This window comes from Eleutherodactylus coqui, chromosome 8, assembly GCF_035609145.1.
Source record: "Eleutherodactylus coqui strain aEleCoq1 chromosome 8, aEleCoq1.hap1, whole genome shotgun sequence".
In the NCBI taxonomy this organism is placed as follows: domain Eukaryota; kingdom Metazoa; phylum Chordata; class Amphibia; order Anura; family Eleutherodactylidae; genus Eleutherodactylus; species Eleutherodactylus coqui.
Window position 1 is genome coordinate 23,156,836 of NC_089844.1, and position 12,458 is coordinate 23,169,293.

Here is a 12,458-nt window from a genome sequence, read left to right on the forward strand (position 1 = left end):
CCCCCGCTCCCCTCTGCTGACTGCCGCTACTCATCGCTCCCCCGCGCCGGCACCCGAACCTTTTGTCTCGAGCGGGCAGGTACTCGCTAAGGGCAATGCTCGCTCATCTCTATTCCTGTACCATCCTATATAACATCCTCCGTATTGATCTGCATAATGTCCCCGTCTTGGCTGATATAATGTTCCCCATATAATGCCCTTAGATTGGCCCTATATAATATCCTCTATTTGTGGATATATTGTCCTGTATAGCGATCACTGCCCTACTAGCTGAATTACATGGCTTCGCACTGGTCTACTTCATGTAACTGATTGTATGTGTAGTAAAACCTTTTTTGCTACTGATATGAAGCCAACATAAGGCTAACCTCACACGGGCGAGCACAATATGGGGTGTAAATCACGGCCACATATCGCGCTCCCCACCATGTAAATTCCCCGCAGATGAGGGACGTTTATATGTCAAAAGAGCCTCAGATCACTTCAGGAATGTAGCGATCCTTTGCCACGGCGTAGGGTCGCTGAGTTTCTCCCATTATTTTCAATGGGAGACCTCGCATCACATGCACCTAAATCGTGGTGCGATGCTGCTGCCGGCTCATTTAAAAACAATGGGTGCTGCCTGGATTCAGTCACCTATCATAGCAATCACTGGGACCACAGCAGAGCTGCTGCGCTGGATCCTGGTGGCTGCGGAGGGGTAAGTATAGTTCACGTTCTTATAATACAGGGAGTCCTATTGAAGCGGGATGGTCTGGTAACCGGACAACCCCTTTAATATTTGCATTAGTATTCAGATTTGTTAAAAAAAAGGTCGGTCCTAGAGAGCTGAACCCGGTCTACAGCCTTAGGAAGCGCCTGATTTACCTATGCGGCAAATATGGAGCAGATTGGTCCAGTCTATGACCGTGCGTAAAGAACAGACTCTGAACTCTGTGTATATCCGCTGTATCGGTAAAGGTATAATAACTATTGTCACCGTTTCCTCTTGGGGAATATTTCTCGCTCTTTACAATCTTCCCTTTATGTCTGTTTACAGCCTGGACTAAGGAACTCGGAGATTGAGAGGAACGGACTTTACCCGTACAACGGCCTGCCGGGATCGCGCCACTCATGTATTTACCCCGGACAGTACAACCCATCATTTATCAATGAGGAGAACAGGAGGAGAGACTACTTCTAGAGGAGAAGGATCGCAGGGTTTGCACACCAACACCCCTCGATCACGACTCGCCATCACCTTCTCTTATCCCTACCACTAATGTAACACAGCAGCTGATTCGGGAAGGCGCCAGGACTTGGTGATCAAACATGGCGGTTGTTGTGATAAATGCGCTTGGTTAGCCAGATTGCGCCAGTTTCTGCCTCTACAGTGTAGTTGCCGATGGAAGTCGCGAGTCTTGAAGAATAGACGCCTCACATCCTGCGATCAATCGCATTCAGTAATTTATTGACTGTGGACAATGTCTGTGGGAAGAATGTAAGTGAAGCCGCTGCGACACGGAGGAAAATGGCCCCCGCCCGCAGCAGCCAATCAGACAGGAAGCAGGATCTGATTGGCCGCCTGGATAGTGACTCTCATTATCCCTCAAGTGCTTGTATTACAATGTAGCAAGATGTAGCGTGCCGCTCTGTCAGGAGAGGCCCGAGGTTTGTTCAGACCTCTGCCTCATGTAGCCCAGACGTGTAGTGTGCAATGCTGAGGCCGAGCTGTCCCAGCCATGGCAGAAGGGAATAGCTGCGAGGCATGAGGCACCTGGTGCCTCACCTCCGGGGGGTGTGCAGGCTGGCCGCGCCCAGCAGACCCCTCCGGGGTAGAGGGGGGCGCTCATATGCATCAGAGACATCCTGTGGTAGGAAGGTTTCAGTGTTTTCTTTCTGTCGCTATACCGGAAACACGCTGGACGCCGCCATATTGACTCCACTACGCCTGTGTCTAGGGCAGCGTACACTATGACATTATTTAAAGTGCACCCCCACTACTGAGCATTAGATGTAATCTCCGTATTATGTGCTGTAGCTTTAGAACTACTTCTCCCATACTGACCCTGAGTTATATCGTGTCCTATACTCCAGTCACCTCCAAAACTGCATTCACAATTCTGTTAACTCATTCTTTATACTCCAGTCACATCCAAAGCTGCACACACAAATCTTCTGTTACATCAGGTCTAAAACTTAGGTCACATCCAGGGCTGCATTCATTATTTTGCTCTTACTCAATGTCTTCTACTCCAGTCTCATCTAAAGCTGCATACTACTGTATAGACTATATTGTCTGTCGCATTGGAGCACAGTTCTCCATTCCCTGTAGAGACAATAAAGCCGGAGGTTAAATCATAAAATATGAGGTCCGGCGGCCCAAGTGCTAGAAGTAAAGCCGTAACAGGCCGTATGTACATGGGCGATTATTCTCTCGCAGTGATGCCGTGCAGCGTCCCCTATTTTTAGAATGGGAGGGGTAATATCTCTCCTTAGGGAGAGGAGACTTATAAGGCCATGCATGCTCCTCTGGGTAATATGCAAATTAGGGAGATAGAACAATACCTCTGCAGCGCCACCTATTGGATGGCAGCATTCCTTCAAATCAATGCTAGACCCTTCATACAGGTCTGTAGAGCAATGACTAGGGATTGAAAACCAAGGCAGAATCCATCTTCCTATTTTTAGGTGATTATCATGCCCATTATTTGCTATGGGCAACGTAAAAATCGCATCACGCTTGTATGTACATGTGAGTGCGATGCAGTTTTTACATTTTTCCTTTTGAAACATGCGATTTTCACACACATGAAATTCGCATGTACCACGATGCAATTTTTTCGCAAAACAGAACTCATTTTTTTTAAATGAGTCTATTAACGTGCGGTTTTTCTGTTGCGGAGACGGAAAAACTGCAGCATGTCTTATTTTTGGGCGATATTGCAGAAATGTATCCCATTATTTCGTATGGGTGCGTTAAAAAATTGCAGCGCACTTTTATGTACACACGAGTGCGATGCCATTTTTACATTTTCCTATTGAAACAACATGCGATTTCATGGGCGTAACAACTGCGTGTGCCGCGATGTCATGCGTTTTGTCAATTTATCTGTGAATTTATAAGCCCGATATCGCGCTCGCCTGCGTAAGCCCGGCCTCATGGATGGTGCAGCTCTGGATGTGACTGGTGGATGCTACACGGCAGCAGAATGTGACTAGAGGACAAGACAAGATGTAACATTATTGTGGGTGCAGCTCCTAGATGTGTCAGCAGCATTATAAATATATGATGTAAAGTAAAGCAGAATGGTGAATGCAGCTCTGAAGGTAACCGGAGCATAATAGATCTTGTAACTCCGGATCAGTACGTTGTGAACTAATGTTCAGATCTGGAGCGGCGCCTGCGTTCAATTCTTCTTGCACTGTTAGTAATGATGTAGGTGGTGCTGGTCATATAACCACTATGTGACCCTACTGATCTGCGGTTGGCACCGTATAAGTTTTAGGGGCTCAGATTTGTCCCCAGGAGGTCGGGGGGTTATTTAAAATGACATTTTATTTTTTTTACACTAGTGTAAACTAATCACATGATTTGCGCCATCCCGCAAAGCCGCTAATAACGTTCCTCGTATTTATACCGATCCTGTATGTATCTTACAAGCAACCACTTAGTATTCCTGCACTTCTGCTTTGAGATTTCACAATGCAATGCCTAAATACCGGCGCCGCTGGTCATGTGACCTCCGTATCCACATCTGTGACCTGCTAAAAACACTGTATTAGCCCCTCCCGCGGCGCCGGCCACTGGGGACCACTACCTGTATGAAGTGTTGATTCACATCATCTGCTGAATTTATTTGTCAGTTTGTAGACTTCAGACTCTTTTCTATTGTGTGATGGCGCCTGGCGTTCTAGTCAGCCGCAGAACCGATGAAGATTAATAAACTCGGACGTGATTATTTGTTGCGCCAGTCTCCTCTTGTTTTTATGGGGAAATGAATAATGAACAATGAGGGAGGTGCAGAGGCAGAATATCCTGTGCTGCCCTCTATGGGGAGGGTCTGGTACTGCAGCCTCAGCTCTCAGCAACCTGCGTATTACCCGGGATGCAAGGCGAATTTTAGCCTCAATTGCCCTCATCACTTCTGTGAAATTCCGATCCTCTCGTGCGAGTTTCATGCGTGATAGCAGATCGGAAGCGTTTCCCATTGAATTCAATGGGAAACATCGCACTCGCACGACATGCAAAGTGTTTAAAGTCCCATTGAAATTAATGGGCGATGCGTTCCGATGAACATGATAAAATAGAACATGACACGATTTTTTCCCTCGCCGCATCGCCACATCGCTCATGTGTATGACTTCATTAAAAAGAATGGAGGTTATATTCGTGCAAAATCTTCTGGCCATTGGCTGCCACGAGAGGGCAGGGTATCAGCTGCATGTACCTTGTGGGACCCGAGGACAGCTGTTAGTATATACCTCTCATCACCGATGGATGGGTAGTGAAAAACGTAAAGGGATTGTACAGCATTAGAAAAACATGGCTGCGGTGGATCGTGGCTCGTATTCCAGCTCTGCTCAATAGAAGTGAATTGGACTGAACTGCAATACCACTAACAGCCAGTGGACAGGAGTGGCGCTGCTTGTGAAAAAATGTAGCAGGGTTTTCTAATCCTGGACAACCCCTGTAACCCGTTAGGCCACTCTCACACAGGCGTTTGTACAAATACTGCGTTTTTAGACGCTGCATTTTACAGCATTTTAGAAAGTGCGCTTTTAAACGTGTTCAATAGCGTCTTAGTAAATAAGTAAGATGGAAGAATATCTCTGCAGCGCCACCTATTGGATGGCAGCATTCCTGCAAATCAATGTCCGTCCCTTTATACACCCCTCCTGATTCATGTCACAGGCTGTCTGTGGATGAATTCTGCCTTGGTTTTCAATTCCCAGTCATTGATAAAAAGACCTGTATAAAGGGTCAAACAATCATTTGCAGGAATACTGCCGTCCAATAGGTGGCGCTGCAGAGGTATTGTTCCATCTTCCTTATTTGCATATTACCCAGAGGAGCCTGCATGGCCTTATAAGTCTCCTCACTCACCTCTCAGGTGTCTCCTAGAGGAGGAGAGACAATACCCCTCCCAACCAACAGCGTTAATAATGCACCCCATCATTGCGTTGGGTGATGTGGTGTGCTAAAAAGCGCTGTAACGCACTAGAATAGAGCATACATCGTTAGATTTAGCGCACGTTAGAACCGCCACTCTAAAACACTCGTCTGAGAAGCTCCATTGAAATCAACGGAGGCTCAGTACAGCGTTTTTAGCGGGTGTTATAAATACCCACTAAATGTGTGATCATGAGTGTGTCACGCGATCACATAACCCTGAAGTCAGTGGGCGCACGAGGTGACATTTATATGTCAAAGGGCCTAAAAGATGGCATCTATATGAAAAAGGGGGCAAGAGATGGCATATATATGCAAATGGGGTAAAAGGAGACATGTGTGTAAAAGGGGGCATATGTAAAGTGGTGAAAGGTAGCATTATATCTGAAGGGGCCAAAAGGTGGCATATCAAAAAGGGAGTAGAAGTGGCATTATATTGAAAAGGGGACAAAGGATGGCATATCTAGAGGGGCATGAGGTGGCACTATAAACAGAGAAAAGGTGGCATTTTATCTAAAAGGGGGCTTATTACTGACTGTGACATAAAGGGCATTGATAGAAAGAGGGCCCCACTGAGACTCTATCGCATGAGGGCCCACTTAAAGTTGGAGCCAATGGAAGCCGTACGATCCGCGGCCCGTCCGCAGGGAAAGCAGGATTAAAAAAAAAAAAAAAACTGTCCATGTGCGGCAGCGCGCCACCAGCGCTTCCGCACACATCCGCAGTGAAGAAAAGAGAAGACCCACAGTAGACCCAGACGGGTAAGTAGAAGTCCCGCAGTGTCCTTGGCAGGGTTGGATTCAGCTGTGGGTTCCCGCATGCGGAATCCAATCCACCCTTGGACATGAGGCCTTATTCTGGGTTCTTGTTCTGATATGGGCACTGCTCCAGAAGGTGGAGACATCATCCAGCATCACGATGTAGTGTGTCTGGGCAGCATCAAGACGAAGTTCGGTGATCTGGGGAACTGAGCAATATTTTTTACCTGATTTGGGGTCTGAATGAAGTTCAGAGGGGTCGAAGGTCTAAAAATAATATAGGGGTCTGAGGTCTGTATATATTTAGGGTGTCTGGTCTGGATTGTAAATTACATTTGGGGTCTGGGATCTGAATGTATTTAGGGGGTCTGTTCAGTCATCCGATATTAATATAGGGGGTTTACAAAAGCTTATCGAGATCACTTTCCATTTTCAGACCAACACTCATTATCTCCCCTACCTAAGGATCAAACTTACTAACTCTATTGACACACTTTATAAATGGAACTATGAACCACTATTTGCCAGCTCAACCTGGACTTGTCAAAGTAGGGCTGCCCTTACCAGGGGCAAATACATAGTATAAAAATGGTATTCCTACCACGACTCCTCTATCTCTTTAGATAACTCCCCATTCCTGTTCCCACATCAGCTATACAATTAATGCAAAAACAAGTCTTGTCCTTTATTTGGTCCCTGAAACGCCACAACATACATAAGAACACCCTATATTTACATAAATCTTCTTAAATATAAGGCAGCACCTCTCGCTCACATACTCCCCATATATGCAGGTTCTTAATCCCCCTTAGAGATCTCAATAGAAGCCACCCGATTACATGCTCATACTTGGTACTTCCTTCTACGGACTAGTACACCCTTTCCAACTCTTTTTTGGTCTACTGCCCCTTTCTCATTCTGTTCTATCCTACTGTTGTGTCAAATGTGATTCAAAATATTCCCTCGCTCAGACCCATCTCCACTTATTCCCTTCCTTTCTAATCCAGGGTTTACCCCAGGATTAGGTGCTCCCAGATTTGTGGGGTGGCAAACTAACAAACTTACTACCCTATATGTGTTACAGACAGCGAGTGTGGACCCACTGTGCCAACCAACCGGTTTGGCTTTGGGCTAAACCTAAGGGCGCTGTCCTGGTGGTTCCCTGGTAATCACCCTTTAACCCCTGTACAGGGATCTGGACTTCTTTACGGGAAACCGAGCATGAAGCTACGTCCTGGAGTAGTCCCGATGTGGATTGCAGCTGGACTTCTTTACGGGAAACCGAGCATGAAGCTATGTCCTGGAGTAGTCCCGATGTGGATTGCAGCTGACCCACAGGGGTCAAAGGCACCAGTGCAAAGCACCATGAACAGTCTGAACGATTAACAGGATCTGGTCTGGTGTTGGGACAGGCAGAATGCAAATGGAAAACAGGTAAGAGTCCAGGAATCAAGGCAGACGCTGAAGTCAGGAACAGGAGGCCTTAGCTGGGTGACAGACAAACACACACCAATATGCAGGCAAGGAGGAGGATCCCCAGTGCAGCTAAATAGGAGGGTAATAGCCAATTACCCTGCAGCTGGGCTGAGAGCACTGGGAGGATTAACTCCTGCAGTACTTATGAAAAGTAAATGGCTAAAGGCTATTCATACAAGAGGAGCAGAGTGTTGCCCGCGTCTACCCGGAATCGCAAAAGGGCCGTTGCCCAGGGTAGCCCCAACAATATGACTTTTTAATAAGGGATAAGCTAATATCACTGTTCTATTTTTATAACCAATTTCAACCTCCTCTGGAGGCATGGTGGAGAAAAACTCAAATGTTCCACGTTTGGTCATCCTTCATTTCCTCCTCAACCAAAATAGAACTGACTCCTCTAGAAGCCATATGTAAATATTCCCCGTGTAGCTTGGTATTCTTTCACAACTTGATTGCATCTTGAATGGAATGTTACAAAATAAATGACTATATATGATCCAATGGAAAAAAGACCTGAACTCCACTCTGACGCTGGACAGATGGCATCACTGCTGTGAAACATTAACCCAGAATAGTTGGCAAGTTACCCTAATGGAATCATCACTGAAAGTATTGCATAGGGCATACCTTGACCCAACCTGAATCCATGCCGTTCATTCTGAAGTCTCTAATTAATTTTTCAGAGGTTGTAAAAGTGTTGGATCACAACTTCATCTTTGGAGGTCCTGCCCAGTAGCACGAAGATTCTGGAAATAAGTAGCTCACCTCATTGATTCGGTAGTGGGCACCTCCCCATGACTAAACCCCTATATCCTGTTACTGGGTAATAAAACTACTGCTATTCACAGCGCTTCTTTCAAACTCCTGCAATATGTCACCATGGCCATCCATATTCAAATAGCACAGCGGTGTAAAAAAAAACAACTCCCCTTTGATTCACTCATTCAATATATCAACAGGGAAATTGATGGCCATACGTCTCAATAAGGTGACCCAGTTTGAAAAAATCTGCGATCCATGGTTATCCTTTGTCAATGTACCAAACCTATATTACTACCGTGTTTCCCCAAAAATAAGATCTAGCCTGATTTTTCAGGCTTTTCAGGGAGGCTTGAAATATAAGCCCTACCGAAAATAAGCTCCAGTAACATTTCATAAAGGGGAAAGGGACTTGTTTTTTGTATAGCACCAACTTATTCTGCAGTACTTTCAGGTAATTTTTATTTATTACCCCCCAGCAAGCTGGATACTCATTTTACTGACCTTGGAAGGCTGAGTTAAGCTTGAGTCAGCTACCTGAACCACGTAGGGATTGAACTCGCAACCTTTGGGTCGTGAGCGAGAGCTTAGGACTGCATACTGCTGCCTTAACACTCTGCACCACACGAGACCCATAAATAGTGGAATACATCACCCAGCAGGCTCATTTCAGGTCCCCCCACTGCTCTCCAGAGCCCCGGCGCGGTTCCCGCAGACCTCAGCCACTCACAAAAGATCACTTCTGGTTAGGGGATTCCCAAAAAATCCCGCCTCCATGAAGCAATAACTGTGATTGGTTCTCTGAATGCTGCATTGATTGACTGAGCCGCAGCACTTCGAAGAACTAATCACAGCCATCATGACGTGGAAGCGGGTTTTATGAATTGGCTGAGCCACGGCTCAGCCAATTGATTAATCCCACCTCCACGAAGTGATGGCTGTGATTGGGTCATCAGGTGCTGCATTGATTGACTGAGCAGTGCTCGAAGAACCAATCACAGCCATTGCATTGGTTCATTGAGCGCTGCATTGATTGGCTGAGCAGCGCTCAAAGAGCCAATCACAGCCATCGCGTCGTGGAGGCGAGATTTATGATTTGGCTGAGCAATGGCTCAACCAATTCATAAATCCCACTTCCACTGCATGAGATGGCTGTGATTGGCTGAGCTGCGTGGCTCGAAGAACCAATCAATGCAGCACTCAAAGAACCAATCACAGCCATCGCTTTGCGGAGACAGGATTTATGGATCCCATAACCATAAGTAATCCTGTTTGGACTGCAAAAATGACGTGATTGGACCTGCTAGGTAAGTAAAGTAAGACATTCCCTGAAAATAAGCCCAATCGCCTCTTTTGGGGCAAAAATTAATATAAGACAGTGTCTTATTTTCTGAAAAACACGGCATATCCAACTTTAAAATCGCATATCTCCATAGCAAGACTAAAGCAACATCCCCAGGGTTTCTCACCTGCCATTACGAGCTATCTCATTGATCCAGACCCATTCCTCAGCAACTAACGTCTGCGAAGTCCTGGAGGTCTAGTGGTATATGATACTCTCTACAACGTGTTGTTTCTTTATGTTCATCTCAATGTTTTATATTGCATTATACAAATGTCTTTCACTATGTCTCTATCTATATCCTCCAGCGTGGGGTCATATTGTTTTATCCGAAATACAATAAATACGTTTGAAACATAATATAGGGGGTCTAAATATATTTAGGGGGTCTGAGGTCTGATATTTATATAAAGGGTCTGAAATTAATATAGTGGTCTGATCTGGGGTTTGATCTTAATAGAGGAAGTTTGATTATATTTAGCCCCACCCTTGGATATAAACCAGGCCACTTCCCTTTTTGCTGTGACCTGTGGCTGACGTATACCATGTGCAGGACTCTTCCAAGATGACATCTCTAAGTATATCAGACAGCAGCACAAGACCTGCGGTTAAATCAGAAAGCAGTAGTACAGGGGCGGCAGCCATAGCAAACAAGGCTGACAGCTATATTACATAGTAGAACGGTGTTGGTGGTTGTATTAGACAGCTGCACAGGGCTGGCAGTTATATCAGACCTCAGCAACAGAAGGTAGGCAGTTATATTAGACAGCAGCACTGTGCTGGCGGATATATCACACCTCAGCAGCACTGTACTGGCGGTTATATCACACCTCAGCGGCACTGTACTGGCAGTTATATCACACCTCAGCGGCACTGTACTAGCGGTTATATCACACCTCAGCGGCACTGTACTGGCGGTTATATCACACCTCAGCAGCACTGTACTGGCGGTTATATCAGGCAGCAGCACAGTACTGGCAGTTATATCAGACCTTAACAGTACAGGGTCGGCAGTTATATCACACCTCAGCGGCACTGTACTGGCGGTTATATCACACCTCAGCGGCACTGTACTGGCGGTTATATCACACCTCAGCAGCACTGTACTGGCAGTTATATCACACCTCAGCGGCACTGTACTGGCGGTTATATCACACCTTAGCGGCACTGTACTGGCGGTTATATCACACCTCAGCGGCACTGTACTGGCGGTTATATCACACCTCAGCAGCACAGTACTGGCAGTTATATCAGACCTTAACAGTACAGGGCCGGCAGTTATATTAGACCTCAGCAGCAGAAGGCAGGCAGTTAGTTATATTAGACAGCAGCACTGCACTGGTGGTTATATCCAATATCAGCCTCTCCATGATCTGAATCTGAGGAGGCGTCACAAGGGTTAATGCCCAGTCCAAGTTCCTTGAGGCTAGTTACTGGTTAACTCCGTCTATACAAGGAAGTTTCTATTATTGTCTGTACAAGGAAGTTTCTGGTATAGTTGATATTTTGCATATTCTGTGCCCGGGATCTGGATGCTACTGAACATTAAGAGCTCTGGAGTGCATCCAGAAGTGGACGGCAGCATAGCTAAGGGCTTAAACAGATGGGCGTCATTGCCTCCCGTTATGCGGCTGTGAAAATCAGGGCCACATAATGGCACAAAACAAAACAAATCTATCTTCCCGCCATTTTTGGGTTTAAGTCGGGTGGTTGAGGAGGCCATCATTCTCCTTCTTTACCAAATAGCCTTTCCATAGCCCAGAGGAGTGTTTGGGGTCATTGTCCTGTTAATCCCGCTAAGCGCAATCGAGATGGGATGTCGTGTCGCTGCAGAATGCTGTGGTAGCCATGCTGGTTTAGTGTGCCCTCCATGCCATCACACCCCCCTCCATGCTTCACGTGGAGAAACCAATATTTTCTACATCTTACAAACACATGGTGGTTGGAAACAAAAATGTCACATTTTGACTCATCAGATCATAGTAAAGAATTCCACTGGTCCAATGCCCATTCCTTGTGTTTCTTGGCCCAAGTAGGTCTCTACTTCCTGTTGTGTTCCTCAGTGGTGGCTTCTTTACAACAATCCACCATAAGCCCTGATTCTTTCAGTCTCCTCTGAACAGTTGATGATGAGTTGTGTACCTGATCTCCGTGACGCAGTTATATGGGCTGTAATCTGCGGTGCCGTGATTTGTGGTTTCTGAGGCTGATGACTCTAATGAACTTCTCTGCAGCAGAGGTAACTCTCGGTCTTCCTTTCTTGGAGTTGTCTGTATGAGAGTCAGTTTCATCATAGTTTTTGATGGTTTTCATGACTTCTATAGGGATACCTGCAAATTCTTGTAATTTACTGGATTGATTGACCTTCATGTTTTAAACTAATGATTGATGGTTGTATCTCTTTACTTATCCGTTTAGCCTTAATGTTTCTCGTTTGAACTAGCGACTGATGTCAGAGTTCGCTCATTCGCTTGTGCAGCCTGTTTATACGGGTCAGAGCGTTGACTGGTTCAAACACGAAATCGTTCAGTCGTTCACATTCCCTATATAAGTGACCGAGAACGCCGGAACGATCGGTAATTAAACCAAACGATTAGTGAATGAGCCAACCATGATTTTTATGGCTGCATAAAATGAATGATGAACAAAAAGTGAACGGTTTATTGTTCAGCGTTCGATCGTCGGCTGCGCTGAACCGTTATTGTTCACATTTTCTTGTGTTTGAACGATTATCATTCCGTGTAAAAAAGGCTTTTAGTTGAGAGCAGGGGCGTAACTAAAGGCTCAGGGGCCCGGATGCAAAACGTGAGCTGGGGCCCCCCCTCTATCTGTATCTGTACCAGTACCCATACCTAAACCATGCTGCACAGAGCCATAAATTGAAGCTTCTGGGGCCCCAATGCAAAACCTGTAACAGGGCCCCCAACTATAATGCTTTATTTATAGTACTGGGCTCCCTATATGGAGAAGA

The 12,458-nt window shown here is 45.9% G+C and overlaps 1 protein-coding gene across 2 annotated transcripts in view; it reads left to right on the forward strand.

Annotated features, from left to right (window-relative positions):
- The window catches only part of HEG1 (heart development protein with EGF like domains 1), a 36,647-nt gene extending 32,699 nt beyond the window's left edge, over positions 1-3,948 (forward strand). For both annotated transcript variants that reach the window (XM_066575298.1, XM_066575299.1), the window contains exon 13: positions 1,040-3,948. In XM_066575298.1, coding sequence (XP_066431395.1) covers positions 1,040-1,183 — 144 coding nt within the window. In that variant the 3' untranslated portion in view covers positions 1,184-3,948. The remainder of the gene's footprint in view (positions 1-1,039) is intronic.
- The last annotated feature ends 8,510 nt before the right edge of the window (positions 3,949-12,458 follow it).